The sequence below is a fragment of the Chiloscyllium punctatum genome, chromosome 24 (genome assembly GCF_047496795.1).
Source record: "Chiloscyllium punctatum isolate Juve2018m chromosome 24, sChiPun1.3, whole genome shotgun sequence".
Taxonomy (NCBI): domain Eukaryota; kingdom Metazoa; phylum Chordata; class Chondrichthyes; order Orectolobiformes; family Hemiscylliidae; genus Chiloscyllium; species Chiloscyllium punctatum.
In genome coordinates this window covers 76,237,378-76,264,782 of record NC_092762.1, presented here as the reverse complement: position 1 = coordinate 76,264,782, position 27,405 = coordinate 76,237,378, and the positions used below count along the sequence as shown (strand labels likewise).

Below are 27,405 nucleotides of genomic sequence, written 5' to 3'. Positions count from 1 at the left end.
AGGAGACAGTCACACACCCCTTAGATTAACTAACTTGAATTTGGCTAGTGGTCAGGGACAGGAAGGTGTGGCTGAGTGAGGCAGGTAGAGGGATCCAGGAGGTAGAGTTCCAGGAGCCTCAGTCCTTGCCCTTGTCCAACAGGTTCAAGAGTTTTGCTCTGTGTGGATGGGAATGGGGACTGCCAACTGACCGCAGCACCTTCAAATGGGAGGGAGAGAAGAGAAAAGTTGTTGTAATTGGGGATGGTATAGTTAGAGGTATAGACAGTGTTCTGTGACCAGGATTGGGAGTTCCAAAGGCTGTGTTACCTGCCTGGTGCCCAGGTTCGGGATCTCTCATTCAGGCTGCAGAAGAACTTGCAAGTGTGATAGTAAAGATCCAGTGGTCGTGGCCCACATAGGTACCAACATGCATACAACTAGGGCAGAGGTCCTGCTAAGGAAGTATGAACAACTAAAAGCTAAAATAAAAAATAGAACCAAAAAAAAAAGGTAATAATCTCTGGATTACTACTTGAGCCAAGAGCTCAGTGGTCAATTACTTGCCAGTTTTCACAGTTGAAGACACGCGTAATATCCCAAAAATTCAAGAGTGAGGGAGCAGAGTATAATGGATATCAACAAGGAAAAGGTGTCATCAAAACTGAATGGCCTGAAGGTGGATAAATCATCTGGACCAGATGGACTACACCCCAGAGTTTTAAAGGAGATAGCTGAAGAGATCATGGAGATGTCAGTGGTGATCTTTAGCAATCCGAGAATGAGCGAGGGTCTCAGAGACTGGAAAATTGCTAACTTGACACACCTTTTTGAAAAAGTAGTAAGGCAAAACATGGAAAATTACAGACCAATTCGCATAAGCTTGATTGTGGTTAAGATCCTGGAAACCATCATGAAGGATTAGATTTCTGAATACTTGGAAGAGTATGGTAAGAGAGAAAAGTCAGCATGGTTTCATCAAGGGGAGGTCTTACCTGACAAATCTGCTAGACTTCTTTGAGGAAGTAACGAGCAGGTTAGACCAAGTAGAGCAAATGGATGTTATCTAACCGTACTTCAAGAAGGCCTTTGACAAGGAGCCACAGGAGGCGGAGTAAGATAAGGGCGCAAGGCAATGCTAGCACAGATAGAAAGTCAAGAGTGGGAATGGAACAGTCCGTCTCCGGATGATAGCCGGTGACAAGGGTGTTCCGCAAGGCTCAGTGCTGGAAACAGATCTTTTTACTTTATACATTTATGAATTAGATGAAGGAACTGGAGGCATTCTGGTTATGTTTGCAGATGACACGAAGATCAGTAGAGGTACAGCGAGCCCTAAGGAGGCAGGGAGGATGGAGAAGGATTTGGACAGGTTAGGATAGTGGGTAAAGTAGTGGCAGATGGAATACAAGGTGGGAAAAAGTGTGAGGTCATGCACTTTAGTAGAAAGAACAGACTAGACTGGATTGAGATTGACAAGGAGGGGATGTTAGCAATTCTGGCAAGTGTGTAAATAGATATGTTCCTTGGGCTGGATGGGATTTATCCTAGGATTCTCTGGGAAGCCCAGGAGGAGATTGCAGAGCCTTTGGCTTTGATCTTTAATGTCGTCAATGTCTACAGGTGTAGTGCCAGAAGACTGGAGGACAACAAACGTTGTTCCCTTGTTCAAGGAAGGGAGTAAACACAACCCTGGTAATTATCGATCAGCGAACCTTACTTTGGTTATGGGTAAAGTGTTAGAAAAGGTTATAAGAGATAGGCTTTATCATCTAGAGAGGAAAAAGTTGATTATAGATAGTCAACACAGTTTTGTGAAAGGTTTATCGTGCCTCACAAAGCTTATTGAGTTCTTCAAGACGGTGACCAAACAGGTAGATGAGGATAAAGTGGTTGATGTGGTGTATATGGATTTCAGTAAGGCGTTTGATAAGGTTCCCTACAGTAGGCTATTGCACAAAATATGGAGGCATGGGATTGAGGGTGATTTAGCAGTTTGGATCAGAAACTGGCTAGCTGAAAGATGACAGAGGGCAGTGGTTGATGGGAAATGTTCATCCTGGAGTTCAGTTATCAGTGGTGTACTGCAAGGATCTGGTCTGGGTCCACTGCTGTTTGTCATTTTTACAAACAACCGGAATGAGAGCGTAGAAGGATGGGTTAGCAAATTTGTGGATGACACCAAGGTCAATGGAGTTGTGGATAATGCCAAAGGATGTTGCAGGTTACAGAGGAACATAGATAAGCTGCAGAGCTAAGCTGAAAGGTGGCAAATGGAGTTTAATGCAGAAAAGTGTGAGGTGATTCACTTTGGAAGGAGCAACAGAAATAAAGAGTACTGGGCTAATGTTAATATTCTTGGCAGTGTAGATGAGCAGAGAAATCTTGGTGTCCATGTACATAGATCTCTGAAAGTTGCCACCCAGGTTGACATGGTTGTTAAGGCGGCATACAGTGTGTTAACTTTTATGGATTTTTGAAATCCCTATTCATTTAGCAATTGAATTTCAGAGCCATGAGGTCATGCTGCAGCTGTACAAACCTCTGGTGCAGCTGCACTTTGAGTAGGGTGTACAGTTGCGGTCACTGCATTATAGACATGACGTGGAAGCTTAGGAAAGGGATCACAGGAGATTTACTAGGATGTTGCCTGTTACAGAGGAAAGGTCTTATGAGGAAAGGTGGAGGGACTTGAGGCTGTTTTCATTAGAGAGAAGGTGGTTGAGAGGTGACTTCATTGAGACATAAGATAATCAGAGGGTTAGATAGGGTGGACAGCAAAAGCCTTTTTCCTCGGACAGTGATGGTGAGCACGAGGAGACATAGCTTTAAATTGAGGGATGATGGATATATACCAGATGTCAGAGGTAGTTTCTTTACTCAGTAGTAGGGGCATGGACTGCACTGCCTGCAAAAGTAGTAGACTCGCCAACTTTAATGTACTTCAGAGGCTCTAAAAAACTTTGGTCAGATCACATTTGGAGTACTGTGCGCAGGTTTGGGCCCTGTATCTCAAAGAATGTACTGGCCCTGGAGCATGTTCAGAGGAGGTTCACAAGAATGGTCCCAGGAATGAAAAGCTTAACATAAAAGGAATGTTTGAGGACTGTGGGTTTATACTCTATGGAGTTTAGAAGGATGACAGGTGATCTAATTGAAACATTACGAATACTGAATGGTCTGGACAGAGATGATGTTGGAAGATGTTCCATTCGTAGGAGAGATGAGGACCCAAGGGTACAGCCTTCGAGTAAAGGTAAGAGAAAGAACCAACCACAAAGAAAATTATAGCACAGAAACAGGCCCTTCAAGCATGTGCCAAACCAGATTCTCTGTCTAAACCTGCCGTCTATTTTCTAAGAACCTGTATCCCTCTGCTACCTGCCATTCATGTAACTATCCAGATACACCTTAAATGACGCTATCGCGCCCGCCTCTACTACCTCTGCTTGCAACGCTTTCCAGGCACCCACCACCCTCTGCGTAAAGAACTTTCCATGCACATCTCCCTTCATCTTTTCCCCTCTCAACTTGAATTTGTGACCCTGAGTAATTGAGTCCTCCACTCCACTAGAACCCTCCATACCAGGCAAAACCCTAGTGAACCTCCTATGTACCCTTTCCAAAGCATCCACCTTCTTTTGGCAGTGTGGCAAACAGAACAGTACACAGTATTCCAAATGAGGCCAAACCAAAGTCTTATACAACTGTAATATGATCCGTTAACTGTTATACTCAATACCCTGTCTGATGAAGGAAAGCGTACTTTATGCCTTCTTGACCACTCTATCAACCTGCAGTGCCACCTTCAGGGTACAATGGACTTGAACACCCAGATCTCTCTTTATGTCAATTTTCCCCAGGACTTTTCCATTTACCGTATCGTCCGCTCTTGAAATAGATCTTCCAAAATGCATCACCTCACATTTGCCCAGACTGAACTCCATCTGCCAATTCTGTGCACAACTCTCCAAACTATCCATATTCTGCTGTATTCTCTGACAGTCCCCTTCACTATCTGCTACTCCACCAATCTTAGTGTCATCTGCAAACTTGCTAATCAGACCACCTATTCCTTCATCCAAATCATTTGTGTATATCACAAACAAAACTGGTCCCAACATGGATTCCTGTGGGACACCACTGGTAACAGGTCTCCATTTTGAGAAGTTCCCTTCCACTACTACGCAGTCTCCTGCTGCCCAGCCAATTCTCTATCCATCTAGCTAGTACACCCTGGACCCCATGCGACCTCACTTTCTCCATCAGCCTACCATGGGGAACCTTGTCAAATGCTTTACTGAAGTCCACGCATATGACATCTCCAGCTCTTCCCTAATCGATCAACTTTGTCACTTCCTTAATTTGGTAATACACAACCTTCCTTGCACAAAATCAAGATGCCTATCACATAAGCACATTTTCTTCCAAATGTAAAGAAATCCTATCCCTTAGTATCTTCTCCAGCAACTTCCCTACCACTGACATGAGACTCACCTTTCTATAATTATCTGAATTATCCCTGCTAGTCTTCTTACACAAGGGGACATTAGCAATTCTTCAGTCCTCCAGATCCTCACCCATGCTCAAGGATGCTGCAAAGATATCTGCTCATGCCCAGCTATTTCCTCGCTCGCTTCTCTCAATAACCTGGGATAGATCCCATCCAGACCTGGGGACTTGCCCACCTAAATGCCTTTTAGAATACCCAACACTTCGGCCCTACTTATGCCGACTTGACAGAGTCTAATCAAACATCTATCCCAAACCTCAACATCCGTTATTTCCCCCTCCTTCATGAATACCGACGTATGGTACTTTATTTTCCTGACTCTACACGCAACTTCTCTCCTTTGTCCTTGAGTGGGCTAACCCTTTCTCTAGTTACCCTCTTGCTCCTTATATATGAATAAAAGGCTTTGGGGTTTTCCTTAACTCTGTTTGCTAAAGATATTTCATGACCAGTTTTAGCTCTCTTAATTCCTGGTTTCTTACTGGTCCTACTTTCCCGATATTCCACTAAAGCTTTGTGTTTTCAGTATCGCGACCTTTGTGCAGGCTTCCTTATTCCTCTTAAGTGGTCCCACAATTTCACCACGGTTCCTTAATCTTGCCATTTCGATCGCTCATTTTCACAGGGACAGGTCTGTCCTGCACTCTAATCAACCTCTCTTTAAAAAGCCGCCTACATATCAAATGTAGATTTACTTTCAAACAGCTGCTCCCAATCCACATTTCCAGTTCTTACCAAATTTTGCTACAGTTGGCCTTTCTCCCAATTTAGTACACGTCCTTTGGACCACTTCCTCTTTATCCACGAGTATTCTAAAATTTATGCAATTGTGATCACTATTCACAAAATAATTTCCTTCAGAAGCTTCAACCACCTGGCCAGGCTCATTCCCCAACACCATGTCGAGTATGGCCCTTTGCTAAAGTTGGACTATTTACATACTGCTTTGTAAAACCCGCCTGGATGCTCCTTACAAATTCTGCTCCATCTAGAGCTCTAGCACTAAGTGAATCCCAGTCAATGTTGGGCAACTTAAAAATTATCACCACCATCCTGTTGCTCCTATATCTTTCCATAAGCTGTTTGCATATGTGTAGCTCTCTCTCATGCTCGTTGTTAACAGGCCTGTAGTACAGCCCCAACATTGTTACCACACCCGTCCTGTTTCTGAGATCTGCCCATATTGCCTCTCTGCTAGAGTCCTCCATTGTGCCCTCCTTCAGCATAGCTGTGATATTTTCTCTGACAAGTAATGCAACTTCTCCACCCCTGTTACCTCCTCTCTATGCAGGGATATTTAAATTGCCAATCATGCCCTTCCTTCAATCAAGTCTCAGTAATAGCAATATCATACTCCCAGGTACTAATCCAAGACCTAAGTTCATTTGTCTTACCTATTACACATCTCTCATTCAAACAAATGCACCTTAGACCACCTGTCCCTTTGTGGTCATCATCTGCTCCCTGCCTACTCTTCCCGGTAGTCACACTGACTCCATTAGAACTTTTAGAATGGAGATAAGGAGAAACTGCTTCAGCCACAGACCGCGCAACATTTAATTGTAAAAATCAGTGATTCAACTATCATTGCACACATACAGGCATATACTTCTTTGGTTTGCATACTTGCACAGCAGTCCCGTGAGATCGGGGACATGCTAAAAGTGGACAAAGTTAGCCTACAGATTTCAGTTTGGTCTGCAGCACTAATTTTCAAATTATCTGTGCTATTATTTTACCCAAATGATTCAGAATTACCATATATATATATATATATATATATATATAAAATATACAGGTCAAGTTTTGTGGACTTTAAGCTGAAATTAGGGGATCGACTTATACACAAGGTATTGTTTTTGAGGGGATAAAATTCATGCTTGGCCTGAGTTAAGAAATGGACGAACAAGAGCCAGATCATTACATAAAATAATCAATAAATGAAAAAAAGTGTTATGGCCATTATTGAATATTTATCTACAAAATAACTGTCTCCATTCTCCCTGCTATGGTAGAAATGTACTATCATACTGTATTCCAGTAACAATTAACATAAAGTGCATGCAGGTCTGCATATATGAACACAAGTCAATAGGCAAACCAGCAGGTGGTCAGGCTATCTACTGGGGCTATTTGTACAACACACAATTCATGAAGTTAAAAACAGAGGAGTAGTAAAAAAAATAAAAAGACTGATAATGTTTTATTAAAATGGACTGCATGAACTTGTTAACATACAATAAATACTTTACATCAAAAAAACTAATTTTCACAGCAAAAAACTTCAGACCATATATCACAAATATTATGGGATAGTCAGGAAGAGAACCCTGAAAACTAGGATCTACTTATACATGAGGTATATGAAAAATACCAGAATTTTTGGCCAAAATAAGGCATCAACTTATATAGGAGATCGACCTATATAAAAGTATATATGGTAATATACATATCACAGCAAATTCACACAAATTGGCAGTGTAACACCAATGCTTTGGTTAGAAAGGGGAACTAAGAACTCAGTATTTTGATACAGCATTGCTGAAATTATTTTCCAGAAGGTACTCAGTTATGTTAATTTTTCATATATATGTGTTGTTTACTTCAATTTTACTCCGTTTCAAACCATGCAAACACATTAGAACCTTCAACACAAGCCAGCCAGTATGTATTAGCAGAATATGACACTATTCAAATTTAGTATCCTATGCAAACATCATTAGGTTGCAATTTTGTCAAGTACATCAGCACAAATATCTGAAAACTATATGCCATAATGCAAGTGTACTTTTTATTTATAAACATTATATCAAGAAAACAAAGAAATGACAATGCTCATGAATGTTTGCATATGTTTGTCAGCCAGACAACTACAGCTCAAATTCTGTATTGGTTGTCAAATATATGTTTGACAAAGTAAAATAATTTTAGGAACTTCTACCAACCCTTACTTTTGTTTCATGAATAACTTGGAGAGAGGTAGAACAAAGCACAAGTTATCAGAATTCATTTTGGATGAATTTCAAGATGTAATTCAAATCAATTATCTTCTAAAAAAAATCAAGCGGTAAAATATCTTTCACCATTTATGTACTTCAATCTGCCCAATGTGCTCAACACAGCTGGACTAAATGAGCTTGATCCAACTGAACAAGACTAAAGCTTGGAAAAGGCAAAGTAAAAGGTGAGGTTCCAGTTTGGTAAAATGACCGCTGGCTAAAAAACTGAAGCTGTGCCTGTCAACAAGTACTGAAGTGCAGTTTTGGTGTCCAGGGGAGTGTTGAACTGGGAAAGAAGGGTGATCAACTAGAACAGGAGCAGTCTTTACACAGTCAAAGTGGAAGAACACCCAAGACTGAGTTTCAAGATCATATGAGCAGTGTGAATTGTGGTCCCTTGTGAAACTGAGATATTTGATAATCTCTCACTTAATGTATGGAGGGAGGGGATTTATTATGAAATCTAATGGATCTGTTTGACGTGCACTGTGGAATGTCAGTATCCACGTTATGCGTAGGAACAACAAATTAATTCTGTGTTAAAAACAAATACCAAAAGAACTGCAGTTGCTGGAAATGTTGAAACAAATATAGAATTGTTGGAAAAACTCAATGTCTGACAGCATTCATGGAGAGAAATCAGATTTAACATTTCAGATCCAGTGATCCTTCTTCAGAATTTGGTATGCTTACCTTTATTGGTCAGTGCAATGAGTATAGGAGTTGGGAGGTCATGTTGCAACTGTAGAGGGCATTAATTAGGCTAGTATTGGAATACGGCATGCAATTCTGGTCTCCTTCCTTTCAGAAAGATGTTGTAAAACTTGAAAGGGTTCAGAAAAGATTTCCAAGGATGTTGCCAGGGTTGGAACGTTTGAGCTGTAGGGAGAGGCAGAATAGGCTGGGGATGTTTTCTCCTGGAGCGGCAGAGGTTGAGGGGTGACTTTATAGACGTTTATAAAATCATGAGGGGCATGGATAAGTTAAATAGACATGGTCTATTGGGGAAGTCCCCAACTAGAGGGGACTTTAAGATGAGAGGGGAAAGATTTAAAAGGGACCCAAAGGGGAAACATTTTCACACAGAGGGTGCTGTGTGTGTGGATTGAGTTCCTAGAAGAAGTGGCGGGGATGGGTACTATTACAACCTTTGAAAGACATTTGGAAAGAGAATTTGGAGAAGATTTGTAGCTAAGATTGAGGTTCTGGATAAAAATGTTTGCTTACTGAACTGGAAGGTTTGTTTTCAGATGTTTTGTTAGCAAACAGGGTAACATCATCAGTGAGCCTCCGATGAAACACTGGTGTTGTGACCCATTTTCTACTTGCGTTCAGGTTTCCTTGGGTTTGTGATGTCACTTTGTGATGTCATTTCATGTTGTTTTTCTCAGAGGGTGGCAAATGGGGTCTAAATTGGATGTGTTTGTTGGTAATGTAAAAAGACCCTATACAGACAACAAGCAAAACTAATGTAAATCACAAAACACATTGCAACTGTAACAAACACTACATTGGACAAACAGGCAGAAAACTAGCCACCAGGATGCATGAATATCAACTAGCCACAAAAAGACACGATGGGTTTTTGCCCCAAAACGTCGATTTTCCTGATCCTCGGATGCTGCCTGACCTGCTGTGCTTTTCCAGCACCACTCTAATCTAAACAAAAAGATATGACCCTCTCTCAATAGTATCCTGACATACAGATGACAAAGGACACCATTTTGACTGGGACAACACACCAACCTATGGACAAGCCAAACAGACACATGCACAAAAATTTCTAGAAGCATGGCATTCTAATTGGAACTCCATCAACAGACATATCGACGGATCCCATTTACCACCCTCTGAGAAAAAGAATAGAAAACAATATCACTACAGGGAGTGATATCACCAACCCAAGGAAACCTAAACACAAATAGAAAGCAGATCACTAACACCAGTGCTTCACCGGAGGCTCAGTGTTTATGTGACCTAGTATGGTGACAAAACGTCTGAAAATGAACCTTCCAGCTCAGTAAGCAAACTTATATCCAACATCTGAATAGGTATACAAGGAGGAAAGTTTGAGGAACATGGGCTAAATGCCAGCAAATGGGAATAGGTGAATTTAGGATCCCTGCTTGGCCTGGATAAGTTGGACCTAAGGGTCTGTTTCTGGGATGTATATCTCGGACTCTAAATAATTCTGAAACTAAAGTTTCTCGCCACAGATGTTATCAGAGATTTTTCAGCAATTGCTGTGTGTGTTAGAATACAAGTTGTACATGTAATGCAGTTTGCACTACCATTTAACACTGTACTGCAAAGTTTGTTTGTTTGTTCAACACCATGAATCTTGGATCTCTCACTTTGCCTATATTGAAAAATCAAATTTTACAAGTTCCTAACCAGGCTGCAACAAATTTGGAGTCTGGTTGGGATCATAACACTCAAGTAAACACTATCAATAAGAAAGCAAACTGCTTCACAGGCATCCCATCCACCACCTGCAAAACAGTGACAAAGTTTGTATCATCCATAATCTGTAAAGTGTGACGGATGCTGGAACATAGATTTAAATCTAAGAAGATGGACAGATATTTAATTAGTAATGACTTTAAGGGTTTATGAAGCGTGGGCAACAAAGTGGAGTTGAGGCCAAGGTAAGATCAGGCAGGGTCATATCAAATGACAGAACATACAAGGGGCTGAATTGTCTACTCATGCTTCTTATTTTTCGGTTCTTAAAGTTATTATAATACACAATGCAACAACTCATTAACACTACAATAGTTCCTCTCCTAAACGGAAAGAATAACAACTAGCACCACCATGTGCAAATCAACTCTCAATTGTAAGTCACTTTGAGTTGAAAGTTTGTCACTATCCTTTCATCAATACTGGGTGAAAATACTCATCTCCTTACCCCAATAGTACTGCGGACCTATATTTACTACACAGAGTACAGTGTTCTCATGGGCAAATTGGGGCCCCCAATATAAATGCTGCCCAGAATATTCACCCCATTACTCAATGTTTTAATGTTGTTATTTTCACCTCTTCAAATAGCTGGAGAAAAAGAAAAACCATACCTTTCAACCCATCTGTGCCACATTCTCAAAAACACCAAATTATCATTATAAATGTGCTTAAAACAAAGATTATGCATAAAAATCCAAGTTAATTTTCTGGATGTCCAACACCATAAACTAGGCATCCTCAATCCGATTACGATTGGAAGTGCAGCAGACAGGTCACTTATGAAATTTGTTTGAAAACCAAAAGAACTGCAGAGGCTATAAATCAAAAATGAAAACAAATCGCTAGAAAAGTTCAGCAGGTCTAGCAGCATCTATGGAGAGAAAACAAAGTTAACGTTTTGTGGGCGATGACCCGAAGTTCTGAGGAAGATTCACTTGACCCAACACATTAACACGGATTTCTCTTCACGGATGCTGCCAGACCTGCTGAGCTTTCCCAGCAACTTCTGCTTTTGCTGATGAAGTTTGTTTAGCTATAATAGACTAACTTGTCGCTGTAGAGCCCATCTGGTATAAAATAAATTGAAATTAACTTCACATAATTGCAAAAAAACACAGTATTTAAACACAAAACTCTGCAGATTAGAATTGTACATTTCATTATACATTGATATTCTAATTAACTCATCTTTCCTCACAACTTGGGCGTTACTTATTTAAATAGGTCAGTTAACAGCTAATTCCTCAAAGAAAGCAACACTATATTACAGCCCATGAATTCTTCAGTAATTTACATGATATTGGATTTTCTGCTTATTTTCATTCTCAATGCAGAAGGCTTCAGGTTCTTGATGTGAAATGGTCACTCAAGCATCAATTGTTCTTTAACCTTGTTCATGAGGCCACTGTGAATCTTGGTTATCAACACATACTGTTACAGACCTCAAAGACAGTACCATTCTAGGGTAGCTGCAACTTCTTAATCACTTCAGATTAGTGAATGCGGCGTGGGCTAGAAGGCAAACTTTCTGACTGATGGATTAGCATTGATGAAATTGTGCCATCAACACAACGGTTCTGCCTATTTAAGTATTCTCACATAACCATAGTGACATTTTCATGACTACATTATGGTCTCCTTTCTCCATATCTGCAGAATGCTCCATCTTTAGGCCTGGGTCATACAGAGATTTCTATTTTGTTTCTCAAGTATAGTTTATCAAAACCGATGCTAGCACAACCTCAACTATGATCATAGTAACATCACACTTAATCAATCTTTACGTCAGCTAAAATTCTCAATTGCATCCACTCAAAGACCAAGGTTTCCCACATCATATCGAAAGGTGAGAGTGAACGCCCTTGGAGGTCAAGGCAGCATTTGACCAAGTGTGGCATGAAGGAGCCTGAGCAAAACTGGAATCAATGGGCAAACTCTCCACTAACTGGAGTCATACCTGGTACTTAGGAAGATTGTTGTGGTTGCTGGAAGTCAGTCAATCATCTCAACTCCAAAACATGTCTCGAGCTCCTCAGGCTAGTGGCCTAGGCCCAACTATCTTCAGCTACTTCATCAATGATTCTCCCTCCATCATAAAGGTCATGTGGGGATGTTTGCCAATGATTCTACAATGTTCAGCACCATTTGTGACTTCAGATACTGAAGCAGTTCAAATGCAACAAAATTTGGACAATATCCAGTGTTGAGCTGACAAGTGGGAACTAACCTTCACGCCACACAAATGCCAAGCTGAATTGCAGAGTGTGAGCATCATTAGCATTTTATTACTTATTCTACACATCCTTGAAAAAAGTGTGATAGAGGGGCATCTTTAGCAGCTGCACACCAAATGACAACAGTACCTTCACAATTCTGTTTGAGCAGAAATCCTCAAAATCCCAAAGAATTAGGAACTGTGATATATGTCCACTGGAAAATGGAGTGTAACATGAATGAGAGATGATAGCACCACTATGCATCGACTGCCTTTTTACTTCCATAGTCACTGCCTCATGAATTGTTACCAAGAAAACTCAAAAATGATAATGTATATATATTATGTGCCACAATCATGGTATACTGGTGGAGGGAGCAGAGAATGTTTAAGCATGTGTTTTGCTAAGGTTGGTGTCAAGCTTCTCAACTGTTGCAACTTCTCGATGGTTCCAGGTATAGCATTCTTGACGTGCCTTGCAGACCAAAATTCTTTTGGAATTAGGGATAACCCTGACAAATACTGAATAACTTGCCTCTTACTTGCTTTAGTGGCCACTAACTTGCCCAGGTCGGTTTCTCATCAATGCTGAAATCTATCATGTCTCCAATCATATTTACAACTTCAATCCCTTAAATAGTCAGGAAAAAAGGAATCAAAGAGAAATCAAAAGCCAGCTTTTCCAAGAAATTCAGATAATAGGATAAGCAATGAGTAAATGTGATCCTTTTGTCCCCACAGATTAGATTATTGTTTTGAATTTGATCCCTGATTTCTTATTTGCTATTCATGCTTTTCACCATATGGAGCGAGATACTTATCCTGCTTGCATCAGAACCTGCGAAGTGATGCAATCATTTTACATATGAAGACTGAGCATTGAAAAAGTGAGCAAAATCTTCTGACCTGGGTTGGAAACCACATCTCAGATCCAGGTCAAACTAAACATTACCCACTGCATAAACTTCTGAGCGGAAGCACAGCAGAATTCAAGAAACCTGGCAACCAATAGCAGAATGGATTGGCGCTGAAAAGACAGAGGGAGGCTTCAGATGGGCTTGTGGGCAAGATCACATTGGCTGTGTGGGTGAACCAGGGTGGTCAGTCAAGGGGTTCAATTTTATAACTAGCCAGGAATTAAGTTGGTTTCAGTTTCTCTGACAATTGCTAATTAATTAGTCAACTCAGCGCCAGAAGTCCCAAACAGATTAATAGAGGATCAGGGATAGGGTATAAATAAAATGAGCTTAAGTAAATAACCAGTAATGTGGAGATTAATGGAACTGAAGAGTGACAAACCCCCAGGACTTTATTTGGAGAATCTGGTGTTGGATTGGGGTGTACAAAGTTAAAAAAAAAATCAACCACCACCAGGTTCTAGTCCAACAGATTTATTTGAAGTACTAGTTTTCAGAGCACTGCTCCTTCATCAGGCGATTGTCACAATCAACTGTTAAAGAAGCATCGCTCCGAAGGCTAGTGCTTCCAAATAAACCTATTGGACTATACCCTAGTGTTGTGAGATTTTTAATCCAGGATTTGATGGTTTCTATCTACAGGTATTAAAAAGAGGACATAGTAAAGCACATTGCCAATGCCCTAATCTTTCAGAGGTCCTGCATTCAGGAGTTGAACCTATGAATTGGAAATCTGCTCATGACACTCTGCTCTTTAAGAAGGGCGACAGAGCGAAACCAGGGAATTACAGACCAGTTAGCCTGATATGAACTGTTGCAATCTATAGTCAAGGATATGGTAACTGATAAAGTTGAAACATTTCAGTTAATCAGAAACAGCAAGCAAGGATTTATGAACAGTCGGTCATGTCTGACAAACCTCTTTTTGTTTTGAAGAGATGACAAAGGTAATGAATGGAGCTAGGTTGAGTGAGGTTTTTTTTAAATGTGGACTTCCAGAAGGCTTTTGATGAAGTCCCACGAGTCTGTTAGCTGAGATGGAAGCCAATGGAATTAAGCTTAAATTACTGACAAGAGGAGGAAATTGGTTGAGTAACTGCAAATGGAGTTGGAATAATGGGCAATTACTGATATTGGCAGGACACAACTAGCAATGTTTTGGGGATTCAGGTGCACAGCTCAAAGGTGATGAACAGGTACAGAAAATAGTCAAGATAATTAATAGAATACTGGCCTTTGTATCTAAGGGGCTGGAGTACAACGATTCTTATGTAATGCTACAGTTACACAAAATCCTTCTGAGTAGTGGCAGCAAATGTAGGCATCATATTTAAGCAGTTTTATAAGGACTCTGGATTTTAGGGGTTAAATTGAGGAGAGTGTAAACAAATTAGGCTTTTATTCTCCTGAATTTAAAAATGCTAAGGGTTGATCTAATTGAGATCTTCAAGTCGTAACGAAGATAAACTATTTCCACGGGTTAAAGATTCTAGAATGGATTGACACAATATAAGAATTAGAGCCAGGCCATTCAGGAGAGATGTTAGAAATCACTGTTACATGCAAAGAGTAATGGTGATGTGGAACTCTTCCTTAAATGGCCATTAATGTTAATTCAATTGTTAAATTTAAATCGGAGATAGACACATTTTTATTAAGCAAGAGCATCAAGGCATAGCTCATGGCAGGCATATGGAGTTCAGGGACAGATCAGCCATAATCTTATTAAATGAGACAGTAGGCTCAAGGAGGTGAATGGCCCATTCCTGTTCCTATGTTCCTCAGGGAGTTGCAACAATCCAAGGTTTCAATTAAATTTTGGGAAAATTTTTGGAAGGTTCCAGATCAGGTCATGGTGCAATTTTCAACCTTCCAGGTAATTACCATGGAATCAGCCATATTGGGCTTCCATGTGGACCTGACCCGCAATTCCCATCTGCAACACTGAAACAACCATCTGCCCATCAGAAACATGGACAACTGCATGACTCAAGTATATCCATAGGAAATTCAGCTGATTTACCAGAAAATTATACAAAGGGTGTAGTCTTAAAAACAGTGCAATATTAACAATATAAAAACAAATTTCAGTCATGAGATTAACAATGCAGAACAAACAAAGCCCTTTGGGAGGGTGAAGAAAAATATTCACCCCATGCCTGTGTCTAGCACTCAGATTAACACCTTTCAAACAAAAACAGAAATTTTGGTTAAACGCAGGTGGTCTGGCAGTATCTGTGAGGAGAAAGTATCACTGAAAAGTCACAGAATTCAAAACATGATCTCTGCTTTCTTCCCACAGATGCTGGCAGACCTGCTGAATTTCACCAGAAATTTCTGTTTTGGTTTAAAATCTCCAGCATCCATTGTTCTTTGTTTTATTACTGCTTTCATTGATTTGCTTGCTTTCATTTTTAGGTCCACACTTTTCTGATTTTCTGCTTTTCCTTCTCCTGCTGATGCGGTATTTTACAACTTCTCATCAAATTCAAAACATTGTGGACTCAGGTATCAATTCCACTAACAGCCAAGTAAGCAGAAATTGCATAGCCATTCACATGACAAAGATAGATTTTAAACATTTTGTTGCGTAGTCACTTAAGAAAATATATGTTTTATTGAAATGTTCTGGAGTCATCCTTAGTATAAGTATTAGATAGCTACTGAATTTTTTTTTTAGAAAGTGGTCCTCTATTTAAAGAATTTGGACGTGTTAAATGCATTAATATCACCGTAGACAAACTAAGTTTTCCATGTCTTCTTCAACTTCCAGAACAGCACCTGTCTTTCATCATCATGAAATGTTGCTTAAAGATTAGTCCACATTTTTATGACCTGAAGGTTCATTTTCTACAGGACTATCCTCATCAGCCTCATTCATCTTAAACAAATCCCCAACTAACACATCATATACTATCCCACACCTCAACTCTTCAGTACCAACCAGTTAGTTATGCAATCAGTACAAGGATTTTAAGATGCAATTCCTCCTCTTCAAATCTCTTCAGTCAATGCTCGATTCCAGGTCTACAATTTCATGCAGCCTTAGGCCAACATTTTTACTATTTCATTATCCAGTAAATGCAGATATCTAATTTCTCCAATACTGATGGAAAAACCTTCTGCCACCATTACCCTTCCATTTTTGGAATTCTTTTCATTGAATTACATCTCTCTTCATCTTCAAAAAGCCACTTCAAAATTCACCTTTTATTATTTCTTCAGTGACATCTCCAATTTTCTGCACTCATGAAGATCTGCTCAAATGCAAAATGTCCAACATAAATGTGAGTTATTGCTGTCAGGCTTAACTCAAAAAAGCTGAACACTTGGCTTAAATAAAGCTTCTTTCATGATATCAATGACCCTTCTGAATGCTCTGTTCCACCTCCTGACAAATTCATAAACCATTCATGTAGAAAACAAAAATTATGATACAGAAAGGATTATTTCTATATGATACGATCAAGCTACTGTTTACGTTTTTAAAGTGACCCTTAAGCCTAATATTGATACTAAATGTAATTAAATATGTAAATCAATCTAGAAGCACATTTTAACATATCAAGCTCAACCACAATGTGGCAGCAAGTTGGTTAGAAAATGTCAGATGTGCTGCTCTTTCTTCCTCCTAAACTTATATTAATATAAGTTAAAGCGTGGTTTAATTACATGAAAGTCAATTTATCCTTTACAAGTGAATAATGGTAGGTTAATCATGTTTGCAGGAAACCACTATTTTAAATTGACAATAATAGTTGTGGAATTTCTGTCTTCAACTATAGTAAAGAGAGTCCACCTGTACAAATTTACACTATTTAAAATTATTTAAATCTACAGGTTTCAGCCAACACCGAACACTATTCAGAGTAGTGGAAAACACTAATTCTCGAATCAGATTTTTTTTCTGTGCAAAGTTAAATAATATTTATCTGTGGGCCAAAACAAGTCAAAGTACTCAAAATTTTACATGTAATTGGCATAGCTCCAAAATTAAAAATTAGTCTGCAATGCAACTTATCTACAACGACCAGATTTTTGAACTCTAGTACTTTCTATCTAAGTCAAAGTTGATTTTATTTGAAACATTTGCCCCATACATGGACTGGTATCACAATACGACTTTGCTGGACAATGTTATGCTCTCATTTAAGAGAAAATTCCAAACTCAAACCCACAGACTGAATTTACAGATGTCAACTGCATTAACTAGCAAGATAAGATTCTGATATTCCTCTCTTAACCAAAATGAATATTTTACTTTTATGTATTTATTTTAAAATATATCTAAAAGTTGAGAAATACTTCAAAAAATTATGCATAGAGGGTTAGTAGGTTTGCTTTCATCTTCACACACACTTTCCCAACCTTACAGGACATATTGGCAGAGAGGTTGGAGCATTAGCCATACCAATTATCAAGCTGTTTGAACATGAACGTTCCTTCTGCTGCCAATGAGCTATGGAATGGGACTTGAACCCACAACTTTTGGCTGTGAGGGATATTGCCACTGAGCCAATGGCCTTGGAAAAAAAAAGTACAAGCGAGTCGTCAAAGTAGATTTCACTGTAATCACTGAGGAAAGCTGCATCAATTTCTGATTTGATTCGATTTACAAGGCGTTCTACTCTAATACACATTTTGTCAATGTGAATTGGCTGTAACATGATTGACGAATAGGGGATGGTGTTTCTAAAGCGCAAACTTTAAAAACGTGTGTTGGCTATAACGCGATTGCATTGCCAACACTTTAAATGCTATTTTTATTGTGCGATTTTTATATAGCACGGGGTTGCACAAGAACGCAACAATTGCGTTTTAGAAGAAATGCCTGTATTGTTGTCATGTCTATCTAGGTACAGTCAAAAGTTTTGTTTTGTATGTAGTACAGGCAGATCATACCAACGTGCATAAAGGTAGTAGAACTGAGTAGGGTATACAATGTTACGGCTGCACAAAGAGAGAGATGAACATTAAATTTGAAATTTGTAAGGTCCATTCAGAAGTCTAATAATGGCAGTGAAGCAGTTCTTGAATCTTTGATCCGTGTGTTTAAGCTTCTGTATCTTCTGCCTGACAGGAGAGGTTGGAGCAGATTACAACCAGAGTGAGAGGTGTCTTTGAATATGCTGACTGCCTTTCCAAAGCAGCAAGTATAGATGGAATCAATGGATGGAAGGTTGGCTTGCATGGTGGACTGGGCTGTGTTCGCAACTCTGGGCAGAGCAATTGTCATTATCAACCCATGATGCATCTGGAATGAATATTTTCTATGGTGCATCTATAAAAATTGCCAACAGTCTTTATGGACATGCTGAATTTCCTTAGCCTGCTGAGGAAAGAGGTGGTGCTGTGCTTCCTTGAGATTTTTGACGATTGCTCTCTATCATGCCCACCTCAGCTTCATTGATGCAGATAGGAATATGGACTCCACCCTGCTTCCTGAAGTCAATGACCAGCTCCTTCATTCTGCTGTGTTGAAGGAGAGGTTTTATCTCCACAACACGCCAACATGGACTCTCTTTCCTGCATTCTGTCTCGCCATTGTTTAAAATCTATTCTACAATGGAGGTGTTGTCAGCAAACTTGTAGATGGAGTTAGGATGAAATTTGGCCACACAGTCACAAGGGTACAGAGAGTACAGCAGGGGCTGAGCATGTAATCTTGCAGGGTGCCAGTGTTGATGATTGTCATTAATTAGGTACTGTTGCCCATTCTTACTGATTGCAGTCTGTGGATCAGGAAATTGAGGATCCAGTTGCAGAGGCACAGTAGAGACCTATGTCTTGGATTTGATGAGGACAGGAGAATTGGCACGGATTTGAAACAAGGAGAAAAGACTTAAAAATATGAAATTGGAGACGAATGGGTTAACTGGTAATTCATCATGACCATTCTTACATCCACAAATTCGTCTTCAAAACAAGTTGTGTCATTGATTCGTCTTATGGGAGACCACTACTTTTGGGAATTAGTGCTTACTGTAGGAATGTACAAGTTTCGATCTTTTCACATTGAAGCCTCATTTAAAAAAAGTACTAACTGACAATCTAAGCAAGATATCAACTTCAGCTTAGTGTAAAAAAACTTAACCTCAGAATCCACAACAAAGCCTACCAGCTAACCACAAAGCAGCATTAATGAAGTTGTTCATAGTTCAAATCTATTCTGGAACCAACGTTCACAGTATGCATTATAGAAGCTTCCCAAACTAGTATAACTATTTATTAAAAATCTAATTCATCTGGGAACAAAAGTTTTGTATTCTTGAGATAACCTGTTTTTCCAGTGAGCAAAATCCAAAAGAATTCGTAAATATACTAAATATAAAAGACTAAAATCTTTCAGCAGGTCAAACAAGGGATAAAACAGTTGAGGCAGAAAATAGACTTGCAAGTAGCCTTTGGGGAGGGGAAATAAATAGTTTATGAAGCAAAGGGAACTAAAATTATGTTGTTAAATAAAACCATTTACAAGAAAACATTTACTTGAATTTGCTGAATTCTGTGCATACCATAACTTTTACAGTCACCATAGTCTCAAAGGACCATAGGGCTACTCTCACAACAGTGAGAGATAATTGGTGGTGATTTAACTTGACTGTCACCACATCTCAGGCTAGGAGTGAGGTTGAGAAGGCCAGTGACCTCAGCCAGTACAGAAACTGAAGCCATGCTACTGGCGTCACTGCATCAGCCATCCAGCCGACCGAATTAACTGACTCCAAATAAGAGGTGATCATTCCCTTCACAGGCAGGGGGGAAAACACTGTCTCACTAAAATCAGCTGAAGTGGACTACAAAATAGATAATGCCATAAGTCACTGTGGATGCTGACAACTAACATTAAATTACTTAGTTCTAACATTCTGCCGATAGTACTGAAAGTGCACGTATAGTAATAATAGCACGAAAAAGCCCACCAGTCTTAAAGCAAAGACCCAATTGCTTAAATTTTTCTTATTTTACTTACTCATACAGAAGTTATTCCAAATATTAGAGAAGTATTTTATAGAACAGAAACAGGGTATTCAGTCAACACTTCCATGTCAGCATTTATATTCTGTATGAGCATTCTCCTACCCTTTTTTATGTAATCCCAAATTCTGACAGCATAATCCATACAAGCAAGAAATATTGTATTCCACATATATAGATCAAGGTCTGATATTGCTACTACATGCTGTATAATTAACATTTAATTCATTTGCACAGACTTAGTCGATTTGAAGTTATTTACTTAAAACTACAAAAGTGCTACATTTTGGCAGCATCCAATTCATTTCATTCATCATGAATTATTTTTTGAAATGCACTCATATACTCTCCAAACAATGCGACATTCCTACTGGAAGAACTTCACATTTACAGACACAATGTCTACAAATTCATCTCCTCAAACTGCTTTCTATACTTAAAACACAGTACCATCTGCAAAATTTCTGCATAATATTTGGTGTACCTTCAGTTATCCATGATTATTAACTTTCAAATGAGAAAATTATCCACCACACATTTAAAATAGTCATCCAGCAAATGGAAAACAGTATACACACAGTGACAGTAGAAAACTAGAAAATGCATTTTTTTAAAAATTCAATACCAAGATACGAAATGGAAAATTGTAACTATGAATTTATGCCAATCCACTATCCTGGGACTTTTACCAAACTGTCTTTTGTTTCAATTTGTAAATGATATCTATATACAAAGATATAATCATATTTCATGGTAATCTGAAAAATCTCAAGCACTTTCCCCAACTGTGTGTATTTCAGTCAAAATACAAACACAATGCACAGTAAGATACTTTTCATTACAGCAACTAAATTGATGCATACACGAAATTAATCCTCAATACCAAGGAACTACAACTATAATGGAACACCCGTTCAGCACAATTTATTAAAGACAGTTCTCAACAAATCTTAAGTACACAAGTGTTTCACTATACACAAGTTCACCAAAAGGTACATCTGCTGTATAGTGCAAAATAATTGCACTCATGAAAGACAATTACAGGGTCCATATCACTCCATCAATGTCAAGGACGCAGAAAATGTTATTCTACAATTCTTTGGTCTCCAGTGACTTCCTACTCCCCCAATGCCTTTATCATATTTCTAAATTCTCATTCAAGGTTACAGAATTCTCTATAGCTTCATTCAACCATTGATTTTGGCTTTCCCTCAAGTCACCCATTCAGTCTGCCATTTTTACACTCTAAATGTCTCCCCAAAATCCTCAATTTTAGCACATCTTGTTCTATTTTCAAAGGCTTCCATACACATTGCATTTTTATTCATGGTTTTGACAATTTCTCCTTTCCTTCCCTCAGATTGGATTCCCACTTAAACACCTCATAATTTTGCCTCAGCTCATCTGCTGCTGAAACTGGACTTTGCTACCCTGAACTACTGCATCATATCATTGACCAACATCCAACAAAACCTTACTCAGGATTCCAATTATTCAAGACTCTGTCCATAACCCAACTCATACTAGGTTCTGTGCAGCTACCATCATTCTACGCAAAGATCTTCATTAGTCCACAATAAAGCAACACCTACTTTAAAATTTTCGTCTTTGTTTTCCAAGCCATGGCCTCCTGGAGCCCAACAACCTTCCACTGGACTCTTCTCCAATTTTGGTTTTGAACATAGTCAATTTTAATTGTGGCACCATTGGTGGCCATGCCTTCAGCTCTTAGGGTCCTAAAGCTCTAGAAATCCCTCCATTTCACCTTCATTGTTTAAATATTCAGCTTTAAAGATATGCCTTCAATTAAACCTTTGGTCATCAGTCCTCAATTCATGCAGCTCAGTGATTTTTTTTATGGAATCCTTGGACATTCTAATACATTTGAGCTGCAAAAAAATGCCATTGCTCTTGTTTGTTCCACCAGGCACTGTATCAATACAGTCTCTCCCTTCCCAAAATTATCCAATCACTTCATTACTGCAAAACTTCTTTTGTTGCACAGTGGAACAAAGTACATATTATTGCTACCTTATGCCTTAATTTTAACCCTAACCCTGTTTGTTCACTTGGCATTTATACCATGCAGGACATTTAAAATATTAAACATTTATTGGGTGCAATCCTGAGCATATCTGCAAATGACTTTATGATGAAACACGTATTATTCCGGAGACTGCCCCAAAAATTAGTAAATAAGCTCAATATAAAACATCCATAGATGTTCCATCTAAACAGTACTTCAAATTTTAAACCTCAAATTTAAAAACTCTGACCTTTCTCAAACATATGCTTGCTTAAAAGGGCTTCAAATCAATATTAGAGCAGGGACATTGTATCACTTCTAACCCAAAATGTGTACACACATTCCAACCCACCTATAATATATTTTGATACATATTTTGTTGTCTGTTACACTTTTTAAAAATGTGAATACAATAATATGAAAATATTGAATTTAAATTCAAATTTTCATTGCAGTAGTTGTGACAATGCCCAAAACACTTGGCAAAAAAGAAACTTATTTCACAAGCGAAACAAACCTCAAAGCCCAATTATAATTTTTAAAATAATACTTTAGAACACCAAATTTATGCCATTAGGTGATCAAACACAACCTCCCAAAACACAATTTGTTTACACAGATCTTCCCAACTGAAGATTTAGTTTTTAAAGTTTGCGAAAATACTTTGTTGTTATGAACTCAAATTATTAAACTACAAAAAAAATCTAAAAGACTTAAATATGTGCCAAAGTTCAAGTTTTCCATGATACTTCAATTTCTCATTTCAAACTATTCTACCATAATCACAAACGAACAGTAATCATCTGTATTTCATTGTGTTATAATGTACAAAATGGAATTTCCAGACAACATTCAGAAGAAAAAAATCTAACTGGGATACTGATTTCATTCTAGTAAGGAGGAACTGTATGAGAATTTCCCAACAAATTAGAATGATGAGAAACGACCCATTTAAATATCAATATTTTTACATTAATGGCGTAATTTCACACAGTAAATATATTTAACTTTTGATTCAGCATTTATTTTTGACATGCCACATGTTACTGCTAGGAATTAAATGGAATTTTTTTGACATTTTTCACAAATCAGGGAGTGCATGATCAGTTGGAGTGTAAAACTCCCATTGCACAGTTCAACAACATGCCTCGAACTCAGCTTAAAATCATCTCAACATACTAAATAAAAAGACTTCCCACAACAGCTCTGTAGTTTAAGAGTGTCCAGTTACTGGAACACTGAGCAATGCAATATCTTGTAGTGGACAGATTCGATCGGCTGAATGGCCCACTTCTGCTCCTACAACTTATAACTCCTGTATCTCAGACATAACATGATTGAAACATGTCCCCTATGGATCTGTCATCACTCACTTGTCTGGAATTTCATACTAAATTCTGAACATCTGAGTTGAAAGCACAAACATTTCACCAATCACAACATAAATCTATCTCCCTTCTCTTCTATGAAGGCCAAAAGGCAGCACTTGTACCTCTTCATTCCCCAAAATACATAATTGTAGTTGTGTTCTGAAATATACAACTACATATAATTTACAATAAACATTACTCATTTACAATTTGCAAACTTCAAGTTACAACCATTCTTTTATATTGGTTCATTGAGTACTGAACCTAATAACATTCAAAATGTATTTTCTGTTTAGCAAAATGACAGTTAAAACTAAATAAAATGCCAATCAACTTCTATGATTAGAAATTACTTAATGCAGTTTCTAAAACAATATGTTTAAAAAAGAAAGAGAAATAGAACATGATGCGCCAGAGAGTGGGGTTTGTAGCTTTTCATTCAGTTCGATGCACATTCATGTCATTAACTGAAAGACAGGCACTAAACATTTCTGGTTGGGGGAAATTCAGACAGCATCATTCCCACACAACTATATTTGGGTCCACCTCCAGTCACACTGACAGAAGCCCAAAAGCAAGCTGCATGCGCATCCTCTTCCTGGAACAAACTGTAATCTGCATCAAGACAAACTGCAAGGGAAGAAATATAAAGTTAAACCTAGAAAACAAAAAATACTGAACTGATTTTTCTTAATTAGTGCCACAGATCAACACAGTCTGGAGTCACAAGAAAGATAATGAAAATGCAGCTCCTGTTCAAAATTGATTAATGACAAGGAATGGGCTTTAACGTCTCATATTTACATAAACTGAAATATATATGTTTGTAATACTGAATTCACTGGGAGCATCTGGTAATGCTATCAGTTGAGTGTTGAAGGAAGGCAGTATTCCTCACACTTTCGATATCTATCACGAAAAGCAATCTCAACTTTAGTCACTTTTCTTGTTAAAGTCAATCTTTCTGATCACCAGACATACAAGGGTAGCCTGATTTATTAGACCTCTTCATAAAGGCAAGCTAAATAACTGTTTCTAATTCCTCTAACTGCTGTACAAAGATCATCACTTGAAAGGAGTCTCACTTAGTTGATGCTTTAGAATGTGATGCCCTTTTTTGCACCTGTATATCTAAAAACACTGGTATGGCAATAGTGCAGTATTGTAGGGATCATCAGTATTATGAAAACATTGCTCTCCTTGGATTTTCACATTTTCAAACATTAGGCTAGAACATTGGAGAATAACATTTCCAAGTCTTGTTTGAATTAACTGATTTAATAGCTAAATTTAAAGTCTTAAGGTGCAATCATGATAAGTTTAGTAAGACTTTGAGTGTGTCATTGGAAAGCAAAACCTACAGTCTTCCTTCAAAAAATTTAAACCACACATGCCCAACCAAAAAGAGTCTTGCAAAGACTTTAAACCTTTAGTATTTTAAGTTGCATAACAACAAATTGATCCCACACTATTACAAATCTCAAAACATCTGGAAAAAGCCTTCATCTAGATTTTTTCTATTCCAGCATGTCAAAACCACAACGTAACAGGTTTACAGAAATAGTGAATGCCCCAACATAAAAATGGCAGAGCTCACTACACAAAAATACATCCCAAAGAATTCAAGTGCAAATTACATAATCAGCTAAAAATATATATTAATTTAACTTCAAGCAAAAGAAAATTAACTTGACAAGTAAAATAATTAAACATTAAGCAGCTCAATTAAAATTAAATTTTATTCCCAAAACACTTTAGAAATGAACAAAATTGATGACATTTTAAAATATAATTATCTTAAATTGAAACAAAAAGAAACAAGCTAGGTATCTGTAAACTGATGGCATTGAAAACCCCAGGCCTTTCCTAGGCCTTTCAATGACTTATTACCAATCCCCTCGGCTGCTGCAGGAGTGCTAACAGTTACAAACACCAAGACGGAGTGAGATGAAATTAAATGTCAAAAAAATCCTTGTTAAAAAAAAAAGATGGAAGCCACCCTCGATTTACTAATTTTGAGGGATGTGGGTTAATTCCCAAACTGAAAAATGAAACCAGGACGATGATAAGGAAAGGAGGTGGGGGCGGCGGTAGGTGGACTGAAATCATGGGGAATACTAGCAACAAACAAAAATAAAGATGCAACATAACATGAAGGAATCAATGAAGGCACTCCCTCCCCCCCCTCTTTACAATCCCCTCCACACCTTATTCCTCATGGCTTTTCTTACCCAAGAGTAGCAGTTTCAGCTCCCTGCGTGCATCCCGCTTATCCCTGCGAAGCTGCCTTTCTATCTCGGCGTTAATTCTCTTGGATTCTTTCGCCTCTTCACTAAGGCAGCACGCCATGATAGAGTCGAGAGTCATGAAGCCTGAGGTATTTTGGGGATGATTTTCTCCTCACAGAAAGGCAAACATGAAGGGAAGAGGGGAAAGGGGAGGAGGAAGGAATTCCAAAAAAAACACTTCACAAAAGACCCCCGGGTTATTTTTTTTCACTGTGGAGACATAACCCTCCTCCGTCAAATATTTTTCCCTCTCAAACTCTTGACCACCTCCTCTTTTCCCTTGATGTTTTTTCTTCAGATTTTTTTTTTAAATCGTCTTTTCCTCTAATTGTCCACACATTTTTTTTAAAAAAGCAAAACAATAATAAAATGTCTTCCCCCTCCTCCTCCTCCACAACGGACTCTTACTCTCTCACACATACATACACCCCCACCCGCTCGAGCCAACTTGACGGCCGGAAGCGAAGGCTAATGGAGTGGGTGGGGGGAAGACAGGACAATGCGCAGGCGCGCCGTTCACCCTGAGCGGGAATGTGGGCGGAGAAAGGGAATGCTGTGGGTAAAAGGAAGTGGGGGGAAACGAGTGAGTGTCTGAGTCTGCGGAGGGTGGGGTGAGAGGAGGCGGGGAAACTGTATTTGACTGACGTTGCCTTCCAACCAATGGCGCCGAGGATAGGCCGGCGCCCACCGACCAATCGGGAAGAGGTAGGCGGTATGTCCACCCGCGAGCTCCGACCGTTGCTGTTTGGCGCATGCGTCTTGGGTGGAGGCGAGTCGTTTTAGGTACGGGCTGAGAGGAGAGCTCAGTGTAGATAGCGTCGAAGGGGTTTTTGTGATCTTCTGGTAGTATTTGGACCAGGAGTTCCTTGGTATCAAGTCCTAGCCTATTCCCAAGGTGTGTAGTAATATAAAACAATGAATTTCGGACGCTGGTAATCTGATACAAAAGCAGAAACTGCTGGCGAAATTTATCAATTCTTAGGAGTCACTGTATCTGGAATGTTAAGTCTGTTTCTGTCTTTTTATATGCTGCCAGACTGGCTACGTTTTTCTTTGTGTGTATCTGGGCCAGTGAATATAAGAACAAAAAGTTATGCTGCAGCCTCCCTTGTAACTTGTTTTGCAGACAACGTGTCTGCATAGTTTTTTGTTTGCAAGCCTGAAGAATGTTCTTTGAGATTATCCCTGACCAACTGTGTCTTGACTCACCTGTAATATGTTGACCAATAAATGCTACCCATGTCTCTAATTTGCTCTGAGTAAAGGTGAGGTCACCCTCCCTTGTCTTCACTTTTCATCCCACCAACCTCCACATTGAAAGGATCATTCTTCACCATTTCAGACAACTCCAGCAGAATGCGGCCATCAAACACATCTTCCCCTTATTCCCCTTGTGTGCATTTTGCAGGGATTCTTCCCTCTGGGACACCCTAGTCCATTCCACAGCCACCAACACACACGCATGTGTGCACACACACACTTCCAAAGCCATATAACCTGTCCTTTCGCCACCTCCCTACTCACTGTTTAGATTCTCTACGGTGTGGAAACAGGCTTTTGGCCCAACAAGTCCACACTGCCCCTCCAAAGAGAAACCCACACAAACCCATTCCCCTACCCTACATTTACTCCTGACAAACACACCTAACACTGT

The 27,405-nt window shown here is 39.0% G+C and overlaps 1 protein-coding gene across 1 annotated transcript in view; it reads right to left on the bottom strand.

Annotated features, from left to right (window-relative positions):
* Positions 1 to 26,290, bottom strand: part of LOC140494708 (guanine nucleotide-binding protein G(q) subunit alpha-like) — a 108,573-nt gene extending 82,283 nt beyond the window's left edge. Inside the window, exon 1 of the mRNA XM_072594220.1 lies at positions 25,695 to 26,290. Within this exon, the coding sequence (XP_072450321.1) occupies positions 25,695 to 25,830 (136 nt within the window). The 5' untranslated portion in view covers positions 25,831 to 26,290. The remainder of the gene's footprint in view (positions 1 to 25,694) is intronic.
* Between the last annotated feature and the right edge of the window lie 1,115 nt (positions 26,291 to 27,405).